Source organism: Platichthys flesus, chromosome 1 (assembly GCF_949316205.1).
Source record: "Platichthys flesus chromosome 1, fPlaFle2.1, whole genome shotgun sequence".
In the NCBI taxonomy this organism is placed as follows: domain Eukaryota; kingdom Metazoa; phylum Chordata; class Actinopteri; order Pleuronectiformes; family Pleuronectidae; genus Platichthys; species Platichthys flesus.
Window position 1 is genome coordinate 20,810,670 of NC_084945.1, and position 24,647 is coordinate 20,835,316.

Sequence of the window (24,647 nt, forward strand, 5' to 3'; positions counted from 1 at the left end):
TATACAAAACGTACAAGACAGAATGGCCTCTGCTGATGAGGCAAACATGGCATGATGTCAGACTGATACCCAATATTTATATTCAACCATCAGAGTCAGCGTCCTTTTTGTTTAGAAGATATGTTCATGTGAACCTGTCAACAACCAGTAGACAGACAGTTAGCTGGACACCTGGTCGTTAATCCATCCATTCTTTAGGTCAGTTCTAATAGATACTCTGAGATAATGAGGCTAATGCTGATTGGCTCAATGGCCCAATGACTACTGTGTCACACATGCTCACAAGGACACAGTGTAACAGAAGGTATGTAGACATTTATTCTTCATTTAGATTTGGTTTTAAACATGCCGTGGGAACATAACTATATTATGCATTTTTGTATTACTCTTTTGAGTATCGTTTGAATATTGAATGCTTAAATTTATTCATTGCGCTTTTTTTTCTTTCTTTTTCGTATTTGCATGAATTTAGACACAGCACCTGAAAGCCCATAAATATAAACCTGCCTTCAAATAATTTATAGACACTGACTTATGAAATCAGGCTCTCTCTTTCACACAAACATAAACATACAGGGGCAGAGGCATATGCAGGAGCAGAGCCATTTTTTCCAGTCATTTCTCAGCTGCAGGAGTCAGCTGCAGGTCACATGACTGGCTGGGCTGGTTCCCAGTGAGCATGCTCAGACCCCTCAGTGTTGTCAGGCAAAATAAGACAGCAGCAGCGGGAGCAGAGATCTGCAATAGATAAACACACAGACTCTCACACACAAACCAGCTGGCTTGCTCGCAGACACACACCACCGAGAGCACTGAGAGGCAGACGTTACAGATGTGGAGGATTTCATCTCTGCTTTGTCTAAATATCTTATTTTAATGGACTCATCGTCAGCCATCCTTTCATTGGAAAAACAGCCACCGAGGCAGAGAGGCAGGTGTGCCCTTTAAGAGGGGGAGCAGCTGAGGCAAGGACAGCATCCAAGTCTCCATTCTCTGTGGAGGTAAGTGCGAATAGATGGGATGGATGGGATGGATGGATCGACAGAGGGATGGGTTGGTGGGGGGCTTCAGAGCGCAGGGGGGAGGGGGTAATCCGCCTGACTGCATCTGTGTTTGTGTTAAATAGTTATCAGAAGGGGGAAATGGGGACGGTGATGGTGGTGGCGGCGGATGGGGGTTGGGGGGGGTTAAGGTTTGCTGGAGACCAATGGTATGTGAGACGACAGGGGCTATGGGAATGGTGAGGAGTGTGTGCTTGGTGGTGTAGATGCTAGCAGGGCTGAGGACATGGCAGGGCAGCAGGGATATACAGAGGAGAAAAACGGAGAGGAGGTAAAGATGTGGCAACGACGAGGGAGCCATCTCTAATTGGGTGCAGTTGATGTCTGAGATGGTGGTGAGGAAAAGAAGGGAGACACAAAAAGTGACAGTGAGGACATTATGGTTTTCTGTAGACATGTAAAAAGGATACAAAGAGAAAATGAACCAGTGGGTTTTTGCAATTATAATGACCTATATAAAGCATAGATGCATTGATGCATGACAGTTGTGTTGGTTATTCTGCCCTGTAGTGTTGAGCTATGACTCCATCTACTCTTTGTTTTGCCTTACAATCCAGTCCTGATATATATTTTTCATTGTATAGGTTCAATATGCACTAAAACGTGTGTAAACGGAAATGTGCATTCTGATGTTCAGGCTGAAATAAGTATCTTCAGCTTCAAGACAGCGAGCTCAGTGTTTACATGTCTGACACAAAAGGTAATGGACTGCTAGAATCCACAGTACACTGTGTATTCTAGCGGTGTACATGTGTACACGTGTACACAGTGTACATGACCATTTGTCATGTCAGCAGTGATATTGCAATTTGGCCTTTTGAATAAAGCTTAATATCTGTAGCTGATCCTTAATCAGGAAACCATTGTGCTATTTTGTAAAATTATATAATTTTTTTACCTGAAATGCGATGGCTACAATAGCCCTGTCCTATTGCTAACCCAAGAAATCTAGTATTTGCCAGATTTCCTTGAATGTATTTGCCTGACTAAGAAATAGACATCAGTCCACCATGGAATGACATCAGCTCGTGTTCTGTTTTTGCCTCACAGCCATATTTGTATGCCAACCTATGGTGCATTATTTTAATAGATGAAGTCCCTGTGAAAAACAAACAAATACAAAACAAAGAAATGGAGACATCATGGCCCCTGAACATACAGCACATATCTCCCACACACTCACCACAGTGATTAATGCCACTCTGAGAGGAGGCAGAGATGGCTGTTGCTAGGATACATGGCAAGGTGAAGTGCAGACGTTTTTTAAAGGGAAAAAAAGAGGAGGAGGCCACCGTTAACAAAGCATGGCATCACTGGATGGGGCCTTTGTTTCATGTTTTTCTCCCTTTTATTGTTTTTTTTTAATTTATTTTTCTCCCAGGTTGTGCAGCCCTGAAGAGTGGGAGAAAGAGGGGTGGTGGGTCGAAGCTCTCCGGTTTTCTGTTCTCGTTTCTTCCATCTGGAAAAGGCTGAAATGGTTGGCAGCGTTCACGGGCCTAAACCTGTCTGAGTGAGCCCTATGAACACAAGATCCAATGGTAAGGCAGCACCTGATTACGCTGTGTCATCCACTTGTTATTTTTTAAGATGTATAAAGTGTCAGATTACATATATTTGGATTTGTGTGGCTACTAACTCAGCCGCAGACCTTTAGACATTAAAATGTTATTTAAGCATAATTGAACATATTAAAATATATTGAACGTTTATGCAATAGGACCTTCAGGCTTCAGATTTTCCTGGAAATGACAAGAGACATGATTATTTTTATTCTAGAAAATGTATTTTTATGGAATCATCTCTTTGTTATTGTCAGTTGATTATTCTTTTGAAGGCTGAATTCAAAGAACTTTTTGCTTATTGGAAATTAGTCACATCTCTTATGTCCCTATTCTGTCCCTCTGAGATGCTATTTAAAGCAGTGTTTTGATGCCCTTGAACATGAGGCTAAATGTGGACATGTGAAAAAGGATTTGAGATGAAGGGATGATGAAAGAGCCTGCGTTTTCTTTTTCCGCTTCACTATAACGGCCTTTGCACAATGTGTGGGCCCAAAGGACATCAAAGGCCAGTGTTGGACGGACGAGGAGTCGGATGGAGAGAATGAGTCGGAGCAGTTCCTGTACGGCATTCAGGTAGAGAAGAGGCTGTTATCCTTCCTAAAGCTCAATGCTCAATCTGGTCTTTTTGTTATAGCTGGGCGATAAAACACTATCACAAATTATTTAAATATAGTTTGTATCAATATAACTCAAGCAAAGGTTCAATGAATATAGGTATATTGCCTACGCATTGTGGATGAACAGTGAGGAGGTATAATACATCTATTGACCTATCACATATTTTTTAAATGTTTTTTTTTATGTCAGTTGTTTCTCTGTCCATAAAGAAGGATTAAAACCAAAACCTTCACTTTGAAACAAAAAACTGTCTTTAAACTAAAAAATAAATAATAACGTGACAGTTATTGTGATAATTATCGAAAACCGAATGAGTATTCTGATGTTGATTTCATTTTACACCATATCATCCAGCCAATGTTTTCATCACTGTTTCAAGTCAATGTTGACATGTTTTTATTTCTAAAATATTTTAGTAATTTTTAGCCCAACAAACTTTAAAAAGATGTTGGAAAAAAAGCACATAATAATTTAATAAGATTAAGATTAAGATTAAGATACATTTATTTGTCCCAAACACATGCACAGACATGCACAGGCACACTCATGCAATTGTAGGGAAATTTAACCTCTGCTTTAACCCATCTGGTGCAGGACACACAGAGCAGTGAAGATAAAAACATCTGAAGACCAACAGCCTTTTCATGCTGAGGAGTTAATTTCATCCATGAGATAAAAGCGGTGGACAGACCAAACAAGATATTGACAGTTTTGTTATTGTTCAAGCTTCAGTAGTTGTCAGGGGAAAAATATATATTTTAATATGAGGGTCTGTGGAGATATTAAAATTAATGAATCCTTATGTCAATATGTCAATTAAATTATAATAACTTTTGTTCAAGTTGATATCTAAGCTTAATGGTGGTGCTCATGGAAAGGTTACCGAACACATTATTCATCTTCAATCTGTCATGGAAGTTTTCTGGAAGCTTGTGAAAGGAGAACTCAGGCAGCAGCTGATGCAAAAGGTTTTAATGTCTCCTTGATGCATCAAGGAGACCAGAAGGTGAAACAATATATATACGCCAACATATATATATATATATATTCATTATATATATATATATATTCATTATATATATATATATATATCCCTTCAAAGTAGAGGGATATATATATATATCCCTCTACCTGCGTCACCCATTCTAACAGCACATCCATGAAGGGCTAGAATTATGTTACATGTAGGTGTTTGCATCCTATTGGATATTTAAATCTAAAGTGTGCATTCCTTAATCACATGGTGTCCTTACATCTTGCCACTGGTGAAATACGGAATAGAGTTAGAGTCGGTGCCTCTCTGTCTGGGCATCTTATTTAGATATGAATTTGCCTAAGCGTAGACACTACAATGTAGTGTTGGTTGGCCCTTTATCTATAACCTGACCTTTGGTACTGCTTGGAGAGAAGGGAGTATCTGTGGAATTAGACATGCACTATTTTTCTTTAGAGGTATAATGCAATATACACTATATTCATAATATATAGTGATATATGCAGTCTGAGGATGGTCAAAAATTCCTCAACACTATCGAGTTTCACATTAAACCAGCTGCATCTTTTCATTCCGTTAGTGTTAGTGTTGCAAAACAATAAGTCAGAGTTCACCAAAAATAATAACCATACTTGTGTGGATTATGAATATCTAGGCCAAATGTCATGGCAGTTTGTTCGGTGTGGTTTGAGATATCTTACTCTGGTAATGCAGAACAGACGGACCAGCGGACTGACATTTCCATCCTAATGCCTCACTGCTCGAAGGACGAACATTTCAATTTGTAGAGCTGAATATTCAGTTAAAATGTGAGGCGTGTGTCAGCATTTTGTGTTGAGGGGCAAATAGGATTTTTTGTTAGCTGACAGTGGCGAATATGACATTTAACGCTGAAGTACAAATCAGGTTCTGGAACGAATTTTGCATTTTTGTCTCTAATCAGGTGTCAAAGTATTTTTTTTAGTGCTATCACCCTGTGCCACCTTAAGTATCAATCATGAGCAGCGCTGCCAAATTAATTGTCACGGCCACAATTTCATGTATCATCTCATCTCGTAAAGTTCAGTGCCTCACTTCCACGGAAGATCTTAATCTGTCAGTCATCCTTTTTTACTGTTATCTTCAAAGTCCTGTGATTGAAATTTAAATCCAGTCTGGGACTTAAAGCTCATTTCTATGCACTCAGAGAACATGAAAGCAGTGCAGTAAAGATAAGGATGAAAGTGTGGGATCTGCTCCACACTCAGAGTCTGAGGAGACGGGAGTCTGACTTCAAGTCTAGACACCGGCAACATGTGTGAGAGACTTGGGTCAAATCATAATTCTAGAAAATGCTTTTTATAGAGGATATCAAGTGTGCTGAGGTAACCACACTGTGTGACATCCTGATTATGTCAAGTCATTCCACTTTACAAGACTTGCGCCAGGCAGTTTGTTTGCAAAGATCTCCTGAACAACTTTCATCGTGCATGTCTTCCTCCTTATAACAGCGTCAACTATGCAACTGATTTTGATTTCTATGATAGGATGTGCTTGATATACTGTATAAATAGATTATATATGTTGTATTCGGAAAATTACAACATTTTATAATCGGGATCACAGACGGTAAAAGGAAGATATAGAATCAGGCTGTTAAATTATGCTACATGTGTCTGAATGTTACTTATATCATACTCTAGTTATCTAGTTTTCCTCATAATGCCTCTAATAGAGTGCTTTTAAAATAGTTAGCACTGAGCAGAGATGTAGCTAAGAGTAAACGATAAATGATGCAATTTAACAGCTAAAAGTAAGGAATAAATTGTTCAAATATTTGAGTGAGCAGAGAAGTTACATAGAATAAATGATTGAAAACAACGTCTGTCAGTCCCGGTAATAGCAGTATGAATACAAACCTAACCAGACCGAGCGAAACAGTGACAGTTCTTATTTAATGATAACCACTATTGTATAATTAATTGTGTGAAATAACAGAGTAAAAATCAGAGTAAAATCATTTCAAAATTCCAATAAAGACATTAGGAGCATGGAGGCGGCATTGTGGTCAATTCAGTGCTGATGTTTGGCTTGTTGCAGGGGAGCTGTGCCGCTGACCTGTACCGTCACCCTCAACTGGATGCCGACATCGAGGCAGTGAAAGATATCTACACTGACAGTGCTGTCTCTGTCAGGTACCACACAACCCCCCCCCCCCCCCGACACACACACACACACACACACACATCCACACAACCACACATACACAAATATATATAATCTAAATGTGCACTATTTAGGACATTTTCGAAAACAATGCATTTTCCTGCTGTGTTGCTGAAATGCTTTTGTATGGAGTTTGAGGGGGGTAGTATGAAGTCAAGCCTGGAGACATTCATGCATTAAGGATGTCTCCCATAGACATCCATTAACACAAATGTAAACATTAGTATGAGGAGAAGTTGAAATAAAAATGTTTTAATGTTTGAGTGATGTTTTGTAGTAGTAATCAATATTAGTATTCAGGAGTAGTTAGTGACTAAAAGGAGGCAGAAGCAGAAAAATAAATGAAAACTGCATTTCCTACTGAAAATTCCTTTTCTAGTTATTTATCCATTTTGTGGGGAGGTAGTATTGTATCAGGGACTTGTCCCCACAAGCATAAATGTGAATCCGTAGTTATCAGGGCCAATTTTGGTCCAATACCATCATTGTGAGGACATTTTGACATTGTGAGGACATTTTGGCTGGCTCTCACAAATTAAATTGCCTTTTGGTGGTTTAAGGGTTAGAACTAAATTAGGTTAAGGTTAGGGTAAGGGTAAGGGTTAGGGTTAGGCATTTAGTTGTGATGGTTAAGGTTAGAGTAACGGGCAAGGGAATGCATTATGTCAATGACTATAGAGAGACACTCTTGTGTGTGTATATGTGTCTCAATGAGTGCTGTTAAGCTTTACTGAACACAGATATAAGATTTGTGTTAATATTGTGACAAATGACAGAGATATGGCAGTTATAAAACCACATGATTTTGATCAAGAGTTGTGGAAGACATTGATGTCGATGTGCCTGGTGAAGGCCTCTGGTTGTTGATGGTTCCACTGTGAATAGATCATAAGTCCTATTGCTTCCAGCACACAGCGTGAAAGATCAGAAATCCATGAGCTGAAATCTGTCTGTGATAAGTGAAAGATGTGGGAGCTACAAGAATAGAAGTACAAAAATAGAAAATAGTAGAAAAACTCTAAGAGTGCAGGTGATGTCAACACTGAAGCTGACATCTACACACACACACGTTATAAAATCCCCAAATATCAGAAATATAGCATAAAACTTTAACAATGATTATAGTGTTAGAGACAATGTTATAACAAACTCCAAACTAAGTTTAAATTTAGTTCAAACAAAATATGAAGTAGTAAACACAGTTCAAAGAGCTGGAGGTTTTTGCAGAGTTAAATGCATCCCCCATTGATTAGAATGGGAAAAAAAATGCAAGTTGAATATTTCAAAAATGTTGAATGTAGGTATGAATGTTAGGATTTGAGTGCATTTAAAGAATGTTAGTGACCTAAAAGGGGGCAGAAGAAAAACACAGAATGAAGATTTAAAATAGCTCGTGTTGTCTCCCTGAACAGAGAGTATGGAACCATCGACGACGTGGACATCGATCTTCACATTAACATCGGGTTCTTAGACGTGAGTCAGCATAATCTTTTCTGAATGGGCACATCCTCCATCTTTGCCCATTACTATTCTAACGATGACATTTTGCAAAGTAACACATCATTTATACTGCAGCATGTGCTCATGATTTATTTATGCAATGAGAAATGGCCTTAATTAGGGTGCTAACTCTGTATATGTGTGTGTATGTGTGTACGTGTGTGTGTCTGACTCAGGAGGAGGTTGCGACAGCTTGGAAAGTTATCAGAACAGAGCCCATTATTCTGAGACTGCGCTTTTCTCTTTCTCAGTACCTCGATGGACCTGGTGAGTAAAGATGTCAGTGTGGATGTTGGTTTTCTAGGAGGGACTTTAGGTATTTGTGCCACTCACTGAGCGTGGGAGGTGAGTACAGTATGTGCTACACGAGAGGGAGAGTCTGTGTTAATCTGTGCGCGGTGTAATAATGTTAGTCATCTTTACACAGAGCCGTCAGTAGAGGTGTTCCAGCCCTCCAATAAAGAAGGCTTCAGCTTGGGCCTGCAGCTCAAAAAGTGAGTTCTGTGAGCTATTATATCGAACACCAATATGTTTTATAAGAAAATCGAATATTGGAGATTTCATGATTGAATCAGAGTTTTCTATAAACAGTGACATTTTGCAAAATAAAAGCTTTTAAATATGACTAATATTGTCAGGTTTTGTATTTTTGACTCTTAAATCATCAATGGACAAAACAGATGTATGAGGCATAAACATTTGGGCGTAATCACTCTTTGTAATCTTTGGTTGGCCAGTCCACTCACTCTAAATAACAATGTTCACCAGTGACAAACAGAGGCGGATTTAAAGAGTAATAATCCACCCACTGCCTCTGCCACTCACCCTTCTCCCTGCCGTGTTGTTTTGGTCACATGGCAGGATCCTGAGCACGTTCACCTCTCAGCAGTGGAAGCACCTCAGTAATGAGTTCCTCAAGGCGCAGCAGGAGAAGAGGCACAGCTGGTTCAAGGCCGGAGGGACCATCAAGAAGTTCCGCGCCGGACTCAGCATCTTCTCCCCCATACCTAAGTAGGTCTCTCTCTCTCTTTCTCTCTGTCTCTCTGTCTATCTCTGGAAATAGTATGAATGGGAGTACCCATAAATCTGTTTACCTGTGTCTAAGTGCATAAAACAGCTTCTTTAGCATTATTTGCCAAAACATCTCTGGTATGTTTAAAAAAAAGAAATTCACAGGTATTGTAAATATTTGGAAATATAATTAAAACACTAATGAGAGCCCTTTTTGCTGATTAACTTTGTCCATTTACAATCGGTTGATAATGATTTAGAAAGAGTTTATGATTTCTCATTGTATCTCTAAACTTGTATGATTCAGTCCGCTCCTGCTCACAAAAGATCTCGACTTTATTCTGGAGACGTGTTGTTGTTTATCCAGTTTCATGGTGAATGATGTCCACAGCATCAGATCTGTCAGATACTGAATGGTTCTCTAGGTTTTAGACACAAACAAGCAAGCTATTTTACCAAGACATAAGATTTCTGAGGGATCGAATAAAACGTTATCATTCTGGTCAACAAACTGTAAAGATAGTGTTAAAACGCTTTATACACTTCTGTCTGTGAAAAGTGAAGCGTGGCAAAGATGATGCGCAGAGCAACGGAGGATCTGACACAGCACAATATGTGGATTGACTTTAATTCCAGTTCTGTCACACAAAACCAGTTTCCCTCAGGGAGAAGTCCTCTTTCTGGCCTCTGTCTTACTTCAAGATGCTTTGACAGTTATGCTTGGGCAGAAACTGAGACGCGGCCCACTTGCTGGACATCAGCCTCACTAACTACCAGGCTGTCTGACATCCTTATGACTTGACAGGAGTCTCATGTCAAGAGGGTACATGGATCATATCCTGAGAGTGATGCTGGAAGTGAACACTAGTTCTTGTTCTTTTGAACAGTTAGTGACTTCAGATACGGTCTGTGTCTTAACACATGACAGTCTAACCATGCAATTTTAAAGCTGAGGAGATGTTGTCATTGATGTCACTTTTAATTCAGATTTGATTCATAGGATCATTATGATAATAATTATGATAATAAGATACATTTCTAATTTAGCAGTGTAACAACTGATTATTGTAAATGTTTTAGATAACACTTTTTATTAAGGTGCACTTATACATTGGTCAGTTTACACTACACATAGCATATTGTCTCTTTATTGTTTATCATAAAGCACTTATTAACATTGTATCCTGCCTTACCATACCTCAACCACATCTCTTCTCTCTAGTCTTATGTTACAAAAATACAAAGTGTTACTGTTAAAATAAAGTATAATGTTCTTAAGTCTAAATCATTTTTATTTAGAATATAGTCCCCATTCTAAAGTGAGGTCTTTCTTATAACTGTTATGGAAGTTTTCTGGAAGCTGGTGAAAGGAGAACTCAGGCAGCAGCTGATGCTTTATGCAGTAGTTTTTAATGTGGACTTGATGCATCAAGGAGACCAGAAGGTGAATGAATATTCAAACGCTAACAGAGTAACATGAGCAATTTTCACCCTCAAGTCTGAAGATGTCTCCCACAGCATCCCCATATATCTTCCTCTACTTGTGTCACCCATTCTAACAGCACATCCGTTAATAGCTATAATTGCTGTTACTCTCTATGTTACATGCAGGTATTGGAGAGTTGAGTGTAAATTTGCATTCCTAAATCACATTGTTTATAGACCCAAGGGGGTCCTGGTGTATCTGCGTTAGATATGAAAGTCTTTCAACATAGACACTACAATGTACTGTTGGTCGGCCCTTAATCTATAACCTGACCTTTGGTACTACTTAGAGAGAGAAGAGAGTATCTGTGGAATTTAGACAGGCACTATTCTCCTGAACAGGTATAATGTAATATACACGATATACATAATATATAGTGGCATATACAGTAATGTGAGAGGATGGTCAAAAATTCCTCATCAACAACTTCTTCACTAGTACTGTAGTTTGGTACTTATTACCCAACACAGGTCCCCTGCTCCGAAGTTCGCTCATCTTCAAACATCAAGACGAAAGTAAAACTGTTTTAACACACAGCCATTGCACCCAGCTGAAATATTGAAGAATAAAGAACCAATGTGAAATAGTATAAAAACACCGCCTTCTTTTGTCTCTTGCTATTTACCAGGTCTCCAAGTTTCCCTCTGATCCAAGACACAGTTTTAAAAGGGAAGCTGAGCGTTCCTGAGCTGAGAGTGACCCGTCTGATGAACCGCTCCATCTCATGTACCATGAAGAACCCTAAAGGGGAGCTGTACAGTTATCCCCCAAACAGCCAGGTCAGTGCCAGTCAGGAAAAATGTGCAGCTATGTGTACAGTCAGAATCATTTAATTGTGTGTCTACCTCACGTGTATTAATGTGTCACAACACTGAAACTTTAAATACTACACTTTTCACTCCCTGTAAATTAGGATTGTATGATCATTTGTTCAGTGTGATCCACGATCCTTAAAAAACATGTTTATTGTGTCAATGTTAAAATATATGTGCTGTTTTAAAGGCACTGTATCTTTGTGTCTTAATCCACTGTGACCCGCTCTGATCCTCCTTCTTAGTCACCAGCCACCTGCACTGTATCCCATCCCGAGTCTTTCCCCTGCCCTTACCATTACATGGCTGCTGCACCGTTTCCCATAATGCTTTGTCTTCACTTGACTCATCAGACTGTGGCTGTCCCGGCGGCCAGGGCCCCAGCGCAGATTACCACGAGGCAGCTGATTGAATTGTTTTTCTCATCCCAGGCGGGCGGCCACTGCAAGAACATCCCTACCTTGGAGTATGGATTCTTAGTGCAGGTTAGACCTTAAGGAGATTAGAGATCACTCAAAGAAGCACTTATACACTATGTCTTGTGAGAGTCCTCCCGAGTGTATACACCTGCTAGGCATTTAAGAACAATGGCCGATGGGAGTTTGTATGAGGAGGAAGTACAGTTCATAACTATAATGACATTTAGTAGAGTGCACACCTCCACCGGCCCAATCAAATCCAATCCAGCCAAACCAAAGTGCACACACTTTTCGCTATTTGTGACTTAAACATGCCCAATTTTTGTTTAATCACAATCCCTGATTTAATCCCTGGGAAATAAGACAAATGTTTGAAAAAAGGCTTACCTTGCAATGTTAACGAAAAAATGTAGCTCACAATAAAACCAACCAGAGGGGAAAATGTAAACTCGTTGATGCTTGTATGTGCTGGTATGTGCTGTACATGATCAACAATTAGAACCTACCTTACAATCTGCATTAATGTGAAGACCGTAAGCTGTGCTTTGTGTCCACCCTGCATTTTATGCGCAGGGACCTCCCAGCAGTCTAGACCAGCTGTAACTGCAGTGCAAAATTGTAATTTGTGACAGCTCCTCTGCCAAACTAGTTTTTATTCCTTTATGCGGCAGTGCTGGAGGTGGGAACACCACTTTGCTTTTCTCCTGACAGATAATGAAGTACTCGGAGCAGAGGATCCCCACGCTCAACGAGTACTGCGTGGTCTGTGACGAACAGCACGTCTTTCAGAACGGATCCATGCTGAAGGTAACGCAGGCCGAGAAAGAGAATCATTGAGGAGAGATTAATCAACCTTTTCCTAACATGTGTTTTCATTATGTTATCTTGATTTTTATTAATACATGATCCTGTTAAAAATAGAGTGTGTGCCAGTCGATGTGTTACTAGGCGTACTTATGTTTTGGTATGTATGTAAAATTTATTTAAATGAGTGTTATTTCATTATTCTCTGTCTTGTGTGTTAACATAGCCTGCGGTGTGCACCAGGGAGCTGTGTGTGTTCTCCTTCTACACTCTGGGTGTGATGTCTGGAGCTGCAGAGGAAGTGGCCACTGGAGCAGAGGTAACAGCAACCCATAGTACATTGTAGATTTAAAAAAAGTTTAAAAGAATAGAAAAATAGATTCTATATAGCATATGATATAAAGCTCTCCCTGCAGTAGTTTAGTTCTACTTGCCAAAAACTGTGTAAAACCTCTGTCTTACCAGGTGGTGGACCTTCTTGTGGCTATGTGTCGAGCAGCTCTTGAGTCTCCTCGTAAGAGCATCATCTTTGAGCCGTACCCATCAGTCGTCGACCCCAATGACCCCAAGACTCTGGCCTTCAACCCAAAGGTCAGCACTGCTTGAATCTTTATTAGTTGCCATATCAATATGTGGATTTCATTCAAAGATAAACATATACTTTTGTAAGGATAAATAAAATAAAACAGCTGTTGGAGCTGTTTTGAAAGTTAAATGCATGAGATCATTAAACAGTTACACTATAAATTATTTTTTTTTTCTATAAGATGTTTAAACAAACAACTTTCGACCTGATACAAGTGATTTAAAATCTCTGTATGTTGTTCCCTCTCTCATTGCATATGATGTTTGGCTTAACCCATGAACACAGAAGAAGAATTATGAGAGACTGCAGAAAGCACTGGATAGTGTCATGTCCATCCGGGAAATGACCCAGGTACGAGGAGCAAATGGGAGGGGAAGAAGGGAGGGGCCACAGTGGATGTATCAGGACACTTGATTTGTCGTGTGTAGATATCATTTTAAGGTTTTCCATTGACATAAAATCCTCATTCTTTGCCAACGGACACTGTGGGTTTAGTAGTTTTCCACTGTTGGCTGCGGGCTTTGTCTTTAACAATGACAGTTATTTCTGATTAGTTCATCTTTCTGTGTTACTTACGCTCGATCAATGTGGTGGGACGGTATCTATACTGAAAACTGACAACAGCACATGCTTTGTGTGGCGTTCGCAGGGCTCATATCTGGAGATAAAGAAACAGATGGACAAACTGGACCCTCTGGCCCATCCGCTGCTGCAGTGGTGAGTAGAACGGGTCTGTCTCATTCTGTGTTGACTTTGTTTCAGAGAAAATAGTCAGCACTACTCCCTAGAGATCATGTCAAACTGACCATATTGCACCTATAGCATAAGTGCTATAGATATGCCATAGATTTATTATTATTATTATTATTATTATAATTATTATTATTATTCACTGGGAAAAAGAAACATCAATAATGTCCTTCGAAACAGAACTGATTAACATTATAAAATTCTTCAGGCTTTTGTGTGAGGGTGTTAGCAAATACCTACACTTAATCATATGTTATTTATTGTGTGATCTTCTCTCTCTCTGCAGGATTATTTCCAGTAACAGGTCTCATATTGTCAAGCTGCCGCTCAGTAGGGTAGGACACCAGAATAACATCCCCCTCATCACTCCTTCATTATTAATGAGCTGTTTACGTCTTCATTGAATAATTTAATGGTTAATGCTCACATTTTCAATCTTTCAATTTGTCTCCCTCTCTTGTCCATACTTGTCCCCTGTGATCTTCTCATGGCAGCAACTGAAATTCATGCACACCTCCCACCAGTTCCTGCTGCTCAGCAGTCCTCCGGCCAAGGAGGCTCGTTTTCGCACCGCCAAGAAATTATACGGCAGCACCTTCGCCTTCCAGTGAGTCCGCTTTGCCCCCCCACTATTGGCCATTACAGATCTCATTCACTTATTTTTTTCTATGGTACGGTTATTTCAATTCTAATAAAGTAAAATCATCCAGACATATACAATATTTATAATTAAAGATAGGGTTGGTATATGGTATTTCATAAACACTTTTTTTAATCTTATTTGTAGATCTCATCTTCACGTCCCAATAGCCATTGATAGTTAAAGAAAATAGCAGGTGTCTGTGGCCCTTGCAGGACTGTATCAAACACAACAAATCATTTCTTACAGACCAAATGAATTGGCTGGGATCCCTGTCTGTCACTAACCAACAGAGACATACACCGCTGAAGCAGAAATGATAGACTCAAGTTAGCGAGCAAGCCGTGACAAAGTCGGCCTCTAGCAGTTTTCAGGCTGTGCCTGTTCATGTGTTTTGGGGGCGTAGCTTTGACCTGGGCTAATGTTGCATATATTTTTATAAGTCTAGCCTACTCTTGCTTTTCCAGGGTTACGCAGCCTAGCTTTAATATGTAGTTTTTATATTGTTAAACTTGTGGCTGTAGAGGAAATATGAAAAATCACATTCTGTAAATAATTAATGTCACATCAAGCATACTTGCATGCATACATAATTTAGCAGTACAGCGGTACAGACATGAGTGTAACTCCAGGTCATTATGCTGTGGATGGAGCAGATTTATATGGGACCATAACAATCAACAGCACAGAGCAGTGGTGCCTCTCTTGGACAGAGAGCCACCTTGCTGAGCCAGCACACGGAGCCAGCAGTGTCTGTGGGATAGACACTTGTACTGTAGCAGATGGGGCTGTGCTGAATATTTTAGATACACTCGGCCCATCTGGGCACTTGCAGGGTTCAGCTCACTCACGAGCAGTGTTAACATCTCTTTCTGCTGATTAATTCTCCAAATGTGATCATCCTCAGAAAATACAAAAAAAAGTGAGTCAGCATGTTAGCTGTTATTTTACATTAATATAAATAGTTACACACTAATTATGAATTAGATTAACAAGTAAATCTAAAACACTTCATTTTAAAGGCTGTGGTAACAAGAACCTTATAATGCTTTAAAACTTTACATAAGAATAACAACAGGGCCAAGATGGCACTGTGGTGACCGACTGCCTTTTATCTTAAAATAGTCGAGGTACCTGCACTGGGGGATGTATTCAAACAGACCCTTTTAATATATATATGATAAAATGTATGTATATAGCCCCTCAAAACAATTAAAAATTGAAAGTAAACAATACAAAAAGACAGTAATGGGTTGTCATCTTTCGATTTTAACTTGTCACACTATTCAATTATATAGGTTTGAAGGACTACAGTAATGAAGTAGAATTTTTATATCAGATATTGACAGCTCAATTCATAAATAAAAAAATAGGTATGTGGTAATGACAAGATAAAATTAAAAAGCTTTAAAGCTAATATATATTTTCATATTTTCTTACAATTACAATTATAAGTATTGTACCCGTATTTATTTCTTACTGATGTCTATTTTTGAATGCCCTCCTGCTGCTGTAACACTGCTGTGGGACGAACAAGGGATTATCTTAATTTCTCTTATCTTATCTACTACTAATAATTCATATTATTTACAAACAATAAATATAATCCTTGTGAATTTCATTCGCTAGTCTGTGTCACTGCTCTGTGTTGATAATTGATATAACAAGAGTTTTTTATAAAGCAGATTTATATTGTATTGAATTCAAGATGTTGATGGACAGACTGTTCAGTGTGGGAGGTCACATGATACAATCCACCAGTGTCATTTAATTCCAATGTTCTTGACCAGCATGGATCTGGTCAACACACCTCATGAGAGATCCACGCATCACACAACACTTGGTTTCATCTCTCCTTTCTTATCTCTCCCTCTCTCTACACTTGCTCTAGTGGTTCCCATATAGAGAACTGGCACTCTGTTCTGAGAAATGGACTAGTCAATGCCTCTTATACCAAACTGCAGGTACGTAACCCTGGCAGTTGGCTAAAATTTACGACGCATCTCCTCTCGGACAGTAAACCTGCTCTCAGATAGAACAGGCTTGTTGTCCGGCTGATTCATTTTTGCAGTTAATGGATGCCAGCTTCCCTTTCATCAGCTTTTGCGTTTGGCACTGTAGCGAGCAGGGCACACGGGGAGATTTTTCCTGGCCAATGTCGGCCGCTCTCTGAATATTACTGCAGCCGACAGCAGCGGACAGCACGTCCCTTCCTGTTGGGGGACAAAGGGAGGGGACTGTGGTGTCAGCTGTAATGTCAGGAGGCTGCCCTGTGTGCCCTGTAGGGGGCAACCACCTAGAGCACTGAGTAGGGTAGGTCTGAAGCTGAAGGATGCAAAGGACAAGCTCTGTGATAGTGAGTACCTTCCTGTGGGTGAATACAGTAAGGAAGGCTTCCATATAAGGTCAGTAACTGGCACCCCTCATTATCTATAGGTCAGATAGGGGCCTCGAATCATCAAAGAGTTACCAGATTGGTACAAATGATCAAATCAGGATCAGAAAGATAATTTGAAGGAAGACACCAACAACACAACATTCCATTCTCCCCTGCATCCATGTGCATCTTCATTTCTGAAGTGTCGCACTTAGCAACCCAGGTCTGCAGAAGATAAATATATAAAAAACACAAGAAAAGATGAATGGAGCGCTAGAGAGCACAGCACGGTATATGATTACTGCTCGGAGATACACCGCCTCGTCCTGAAAAAAGAATAAACACAATTAAATCTGAAATCTCAAGGATCTGTGAAGGTTTCTTGTCGGCCGGGATCGCTGTATCATGCTGATGTGTTTCATTCACACCTTTTGTTCTCCAAACTTTTTTGAGCTCTCCATCTTTGATCTCGCCTCGGTGCTCTTCCGCCTCCTCTTTCTTTCTCCTCTCCGTTTCACCTTGAGCAATGACAAGCTCCCACCCATCCCTGCCTGTTCGCCACCGACACCCCAGGTCATTGTGGAAGAGGAGGAGGGAGGCGGCGTAAGCCTGCAGCTCCAGTCATCACACAGCCCCCCTTGTCTGTCGTTCCTTTTGATTTCTCCTAGATTCGTCCTGACCTCCATCTCTCTGCCATCTTTATTCCCAAACTATCAAGTTGCTCTTTGTTCTGCCTCTTGTTTCTTTCACTGTCGCCCACGACCACTTCTTCATGTCGCACTTGTGCTTTCTCATCAAGGACATCCTTCCTTGTGTGAAGGCTCATCATAGCTATCAGTCATCATGTCATGTTTCATCCTCAATCCAGCATCCGTGGTCTCATTTCTTACGTAAGCCTTCCCCTAATACCTGCTCGTGTTATGCATAAATTTCACTTCCAAAATTCAAGAGCATGAAATGATCCTCGCTGGACTGCGCTGTGCTGTAAGAAGAAAATATGTCCACAGTTAAAAGGTGTGACTGTGCGGATCATTGAAATGTTTCAGATCACTTGAATAATGAAACCTATTTCTCTTTCTTCGGCTCGTTACTGTCCGCCATCTTTAGATTATTGTATGTGTGTGTGTGTGTGTGTATTTATGTGTGTGTGTGTGCATGTGTTTGGGTATGTGTTTTAGATTACATATCATTTATTTGACACTTTTATCCAAAGCGACTTCTATAATTACATTCAGCCATGATGGTACAAACTCAAACCAACAAGAATCATGTAAGTACATATGCTTAAAAGAAAGCCAAACAACAAAGTGCTACATGTTAGTGCAACTTGACTGAGACCATTTTCTTAGCCAAGGTGTACTTGGAATAGATGTGTTTTTAGCCTGGGGTGGTAGATATGTGGACTTTCTGCTGTCCTGATGTGAGCTGTATTTACTTTGCGACGTGAAGGTTAAATGTTACATGAAGATATATACCGTCCTATAATTTCCTACGATTTAACCACAGTAAGTTTGGTGCGTTCCTGTATGTGAGTGTACACATACCGTGTGTGTGAGTGTGTGCCGTCCTGTGCAACTGCTCAGTGACCCAATCCTTCCTTCCTGCTCTTTTCAAACCCAAGCTGCATGGGGCAGCGTATGGAAAGGGCATCTATCTGAGCCCCATCTCCAGCATATCTTTTGGATACTCAGGTAGGTGACGGATCATCCCTCGCCCATCAGACCCCACCGTGCCCCCTTTGCCCCTTTTTTCCATCGTGCTGGTGAACATGAGACTGTGTGTTCTGTGAGTGACATGGCCTGAATATCATCCTGGGATATTTCATTTTCACATGCGGGAAGTGTCCATGCTATCCTCATGTGCTGCACTGTGTTGTGTGTTCATTTTGGGTGTTGGGCCTTTTGGGGGCTCTGAGCTTGTGTGCCACCTACCATAACATACATGTTGTTGTTGTTGCTCAGTGGATTTGTGTGTGTTGCTTTGTGCTGTTAGCATTTTTTATTGGTTCCTTTATGTGGGGTAGGTGTGTACAACCATTTAAACCTTTAGGACCTGAGTTCTGGTGTCTAGAGCTCAACAATTTGGCTCCTGGTGTAAGCATCTTATTCGTTTTCTGAATAGAGATTTTGATTATCAGCCATCCACTGTAGATCTATAACCAGCTGCAAGATTGTGAAACAATGTTAAATGCTCCAATAGAAGTCACACGGTCTTATGATATCAACTACATTTTAAGTAAACTGTGTTTCATTCGCTACACTACCCATGATCCTCAGCTGTAATTGCGACGTCTCTGATTGGTGGAGCTCATTTTTATCCTCGAAATGTTTACTACAAACTCCTTTTATAAAGATTTCCTGAAACGTCAGTGGAGAAAACGAAGAGAAAGTTTAATTCAGGAACCAGTTCTGAAAGTGACACTGTCTTTTTTCTACTTAAACCCAAATCCAGAAGTCTGATATCAGGATGTACAATGGTAGTGAGAAGCTGATATTGTGGTCAGCAGGGTGGCAGGTTGTCGCCAGGGCCCATCTGCTGGTTTCTCAGCTTTAACGCTGGAATTTTGGAATGTAAGCTGAAGACTGATGCAACATTTCTGGCCTTAATTCCACTTGGTTGTATCTGCTCTTGCAAGATCAAATACAGTTATTTAGATGATGACAGGTAATTCTAATCTCTAAAGAATATTGAGTTTCAGCTCTTTCTTGATTATAAAAAATGATAACAGCTGTACTTGCTGTACCCTCTTAAGTTTATGATGCTGAAATTCATTTGGGAGATTGTTCTTTCTCATGTAGAAATGTTCACTAGCATTTTGGACCAGTAACCTTGATCTGAAGGTGAGCACCGTGGGTAATAATTTATCTTTACAAGGCGTTGGAGACCACTAGAGGCAGCTTTTCACAGCTTGAAGGACTCGAGGTAAGGTCGCTCTGACTGAGGGTTGTTTACTCTCTGTGTGCTTTGCCTCTTGCAGGAATGGGGAAAGGACAGCACCGCATGCCCACCAAAGATGAACTGGTGCAGCGTTACAACCGCATGAACACCATACCACAGGTGAGAGAGCATGACCCATTACATCCTCACATAATTTATTTATTAAGTCATATATTGCTGGGCAACTGGATTCCAGATTCCTATTGCAACCAAGGACAAATAAACACTGATTTCCAGATGAGAACTGTTGATCAAAAGGAATGATTTATTTTAAAATGTGTAAACTGAGTTTAAATTAAGTTTTATTGTATACAAAATTATTATGTTAATATTGGTGTTAAGGTGCAGTTAGCTATTGGTTTTTACTGGAGCAGCTTGGTTACTAAAGCCTACTTATTGTTGTCCCTACTTTTTTTTCAATAGAGCCGACCAATACAATCAAGGTTTCTTCAGAGTCGAAACCTGAACTGCATCGCTCTCTGTGAAGGTAAGAACCAGAGAGGGTAGAACATGCGATAAAACTGAGATTAAAGAGAGATGTAGTGTCTTGGGTTTGATTTACACAATGTGTTTTGGTCTATTAACGAGCACAAGTTTTATAAAATGCACAAAAAGAAGCACTGATATTAATTATTTAATAAAAATGTATAATGTCCCATTTGTTTAATTTAACCATCTAAGCAAGAATGAAGAACAGGAAGGAAATGACAAAGTTACACCATTTAACTCGATTTTTGTATAAATATATTATCTATAATTATGTAGAAAATCTCAATAGCAAATGTAATAATATGGTCATAATTATCATAAAACATTTAAAAATAAACAGAAGAAATTAAGTGCATCACAGCTTAAGCCTTTATGTTTTTGTGCATCTATTATGCAACACTACAACAACTTGTGTGTTCTAACTGTTTGTGAAACATGCTTGTTTCTTTGAAACAGTTATCACATCTAAAGATCTGCAGAAACACGGGAACATCTGGGTGTGTCCCGTCTCCGACCACGTCTGCACTCGCTTCTTTTTTGTGTGAGTATCACCAAAGCTTTTTAACCCTAAAAAGTTTATACCTAACAAACAAAAAATCTGGCATGGCAACCATGCAGCAGTTAAAATGGAAATCATCGTTCATTACTCTGGTTGCACAGTTTCACCTTTTAAACTACGGATGATGGCAATTTAATGGAGAGTGATTATAGGCTTCACGCTGCTGCTGTCCCTCATCACTCTGCATCATTTTAAACTGATCGTGAATGAATTGTGCTCACGGTTGAGTGGAGGGACTGCTCCTCTAAACTGGGTTTCTGTTCAGGTCAGAGACTTTGAATAGGGTGTGTTTTTATGTGTTGGAGTCCATCAGGTAAAGCATAGCGGCTGATCTTCGGGCTTTCCACTCTGTACTTTTGCTCAATGTGGACCTGTATTCTTCATCTTCAAGAAAATGTTGAAGAGTTGTTATGTCGGAAAAAACTAATCTTTAAATGAGCGTGTGTGGCGGGTTTGTTTTTCTGTTACGTCAGCTGGGGTACCCTCTAAGTTGTTTTACCATGCACGTGCCTGTTATCGGGGAAAACATTGAGCTCGAATCGGCTTGACACAAAATCTGAATGCCTGTCAGGTTGGGGTCCAGCTTGGTTTGATAGTTCTTGGGCCTGGTCAAGGCTGAACATAAAATTACAGCAGGTATAAGAGGCTCATAGAGGCTCAGTTGTCATTGTCAAAATTGTTTGTATCAACAGTACTATGCCTTGTTTATAATATGAGATTTGACTATACTTAATCATCTGGACCCCTTATACTACTTAATACTATACAGAAAAACCCAACAGAAAAATAAATAAACTTGACTTATTTTCCCAGGGTTATAAAACATAATGAATGATATGTTATACTGTGTACAAACTCCAGGTTTCTGTATGCACATGTGCAGGTACGAGGATGGCCAAGTAGGCGATGCCAACATCAACACCCAGGAGCCTAAGGTTCAGAAGGAGATCATGCGTGTGATTGGGACCCAGATCTACTCCAGCTAATAGAGGTTCAGCGGCGACGCATGGATGGATTTTCTCTCTGGAGGAGGCACACAGGCAGGCGGGCTGAAAGAGCGAATGTTTGGCCGAGTGGACCTCCGGCCTGATCCTGAAGGCCGAGGCAGCTCTTGAACACATTGTTTCCAGAGTCTTTTATTTATTTTTTGCTGGTCCTGTCATTTGACCCTCTCTCTCTTCTGTTGTTCCCTCTTTCCGAATGATGATTACATGCTACATGTTTATTTATCCATCAGTTAAGCTTGAGCCTGGTCAGAGTCTGTCCGCTCCGCTTTTCTCAGTTCATGAAATTTTCTACAAAACTGTAACTCTGGTGGAGACTAAACCAGGGTAGTCACTGGTCTGGATCTCCACACGTACATTTTATTCACACACCCACTTTCAAATCTTGGATCAACTGGGCTTTCTCCTTCTTCCATTGATCCGTTGGACTAATTATCTCGATTTATCATTTCTCTTTGTGAATATCTAGTAAAAAAAATAATAATTCCAAACAATAATTAAATCCCTTTGTGGTTGGATGGATTTACATGCGCATAGAAGTTTGTTATCTTTTTGTGTTTACGAAGGCATTATCTCTGATTTCATTTTCCTCAACCTAAGACATGAATTATGCTTCTGTGAACTTATGGTTATCTGACGGGGAGCAGACAGCGCTCGGTTGTTTTTGTCCTTGTCTGACTGGATGGAGCTGCCAGAGTCTAGTAAACGAGGCGTGGCTTGAATTACGTACACTATGGGCACTTTGATTATCAAATGTAAAAAAAAAAAAACAAGCAGTTAACAACGTTGTGATTTTTCATGACAGGATCAAGACCGTTCTGATCGATGATGCACTTTCAAAACCTCACAGCTCCTCAAACGAAAAACCCTCGAGTTCTGGACAAACATGTGAAATGAGAGTTCAAATAAGAACAAGTGTCATGACATGTCCTCAAATCTTTATTTAATTATATTTTTGATTAACAATAATGAGATTAGACCCTGTAATGTAAAAGCATTTAATTCATTGTTTAATTTAACAGAGGGTAGTCTGTGATCCACTGGACATTATTTTTGCATTTGTCTGAAAATATGCCCGTGTCTTGATATTTTGACAAAGATAGGACTCAAAATCTGTTTGTTTAATCAGGCATTTTTTTCCTTTCAACATTTTATTTTTCAATAAAACTCTTTGTGTATGATGTACACTTCTTATTGGATTAACAACTTGCAAAAACTCACTGTATAGAAAAACATTTTACAGACAATTTAACAAAACTATCTACAGACAGTATCCAGTCCAGGTGAGCTCACACCCCTCCCATTCTGACCTAACAGACACTGGATGTTACAGAGGTGCATTCAAGTGCAGCTCTTTGAGAACCTTGTATAGCTAATCAAGTTTATCAGTTAGTCATGTACTGTATGTATGTTTGTATGTATGTATGTGTGGGTTTGTATTTTCTTGACATTATACTAGACATTGCACTTATTCAACGTTTGCCTAAGCTGGGGAAAAGGAGAAAGGACTGTCGTCGGACCTGCAGCAGTGGAGGAAAAGAGGGGAAAAAAAATATTAACGGAGTCAGAAACTATATTATTCAACATCTTAACTATGTCTGTACTAATATGGGCTTTCAGTGTTTCCTGGAACTAAAGATTCTGACTACTGAATGGACTCTGAGGCACTGAAAGATAGCGAACAGTAAATAAGGACAATGGGAGGACTCGTTTAACCATTTTGCTAAGAAAGAGACGGGTGTGTACAGTTGACTGTGCTAGAAACTGATGCCTGTTTTTTTTGCCAAGAGGTTTGAGCATCTGAGAGATTCTGTTCTCTCACCGCCCTGTCTCTGGTGAGTAATGTTTTCAGAGATGATGTCAACGACAATGATGGTGATTATGAATATGAGGAGAGGTGACAATACAGGAGGAAAAAAATGAATAAAGCCTGATTTTGCACAGTTTTACATAAAGTCTCTCTTTTTTTGTCTCTGTGGAGTGTGTGACCATTCAATGCAGAGTTATGTGTTATTTCAGACAGAAGGGGGCACCATTACTCCACCAATGTATACGCGCACCACCTGAGTCCTGTGCTTTGTTTGTCTAGTCTCCATCTGGAGATCAAAACCAGACATTTTTTCCATCGTAGTCATAACTCTCATTTAGTTAGTTATCATTTTTTGTGCAGAAGTTTGTTGACCTTTTTCATAGTTCTTACATAGTGACATCCATCAAGTACCATCCGCACATAAAGTCATTATGTTCTGCATTTATTTGAAACATGATTACATCTATTAATCTATTGAGCGCAATTCATTTGGATTGTGTTTGACAATGCATGTTAGTCACACATAACAAAATAGAGATCTTCATTTATTATTTCTAATGGAAATAAGATGCATTACTGCCACAATGGAAGGACGGAAGGAAGGAAGCACAGAGAGATATTAGGCTTAATCATTATTAAAGATTACAATAAGCTAAAGAGCCAGAGGGCGGGGGTGGAGATCAGTTGTAGGTGCACACAATGGCACCTGAACCACATGACGAAAACCCCCCTAAGATGGTCACTAACTGGAAAACCGCGAAAAAGGTCAGCCCAAAGCAACATGGAGGTGAACTGTGACAGCCAAGCTAAAAGAGAGGGGAGGCCCAACACGTAGCCCAGGACAGACCAGGATAGATGCAGATAGTTGATGCCTTATGTCCCTCAAGGGATGAAGAGGAAACTGTACACAAATAAACACCAAGCACACAAAATACTCTGGCCCTGCTATATGTTGTAAACACAAACTGTGCAAATGTAATATATGTAATTGATTTACTTCTGGAGGAAGTGTTGCAGGACCGA

At 39.8% G+C, this 24,647-nt stretch overlaps 1 protein-coding gene across 5 annotated transcripts; it reads left to right on the forward strand.

The window, feature by feature from the left end:
- Positions 1-720: 720 nt before the first annotated feature.
- LOC133954342 (protein mono-ADP-ribosyltransferase PARP6) lies at positions 721-22,621 on the forward strand. 5 transcript variants are annotated; one of them, XM_062388730.1, is made up of 23 exons: positions 724-1,001; positions 2,443-2,599; positions 3,119-3,196; positions 6,315-6,409; positions 7,853-7,913; positions 8,117-8,207; positions 8,368-8,434; positions 8,802-8,951; positions 11,066-11,216; positions 11,603-11,734; positions 12,380-12,475; positions 12,699-12,791; positions 12,938-13,063; positions 13,347-13,409; positions 13,708-13,775; positions 14,095-14,143; positions 14,303-14,415; positions 16,340-16,412; positions 18,447-18,516; positions 19,803-19,882; positions 20,186-20,249; positions 20,708-20,792; positions 21,694-22,621. In XM_062388730.1, the coding sequence occupies exons 2-23, from the start codon at positions 2,597-2,599 to the stop codon at positions 21,794-21,796; spliced, it is 1,911 nt and encodes a 636-aa protein (XP_062244714.1). In that variant the 5' UTR covers positions 724-1,001; positions 2,443-2,596; the 3' UTR covers positions 21,797-22,621. The 5 variants fall into 5 exon arrangements, 4 of the variants coding, with proteins under 4 accessions (XP_062244714.1, XP_062244729.1, XP_062244707.1 ...); XM_062388745.1 differs by having other exon boundaries at positions 11,681-11,734; positions 13,344-13,409; XM_062388723.1 differs by having other exon boundaries at positions 725-1,001; positions 13,344-13,409.
- Positions 22,622-24,647: the final 2,026 nt, after the last annotated feature.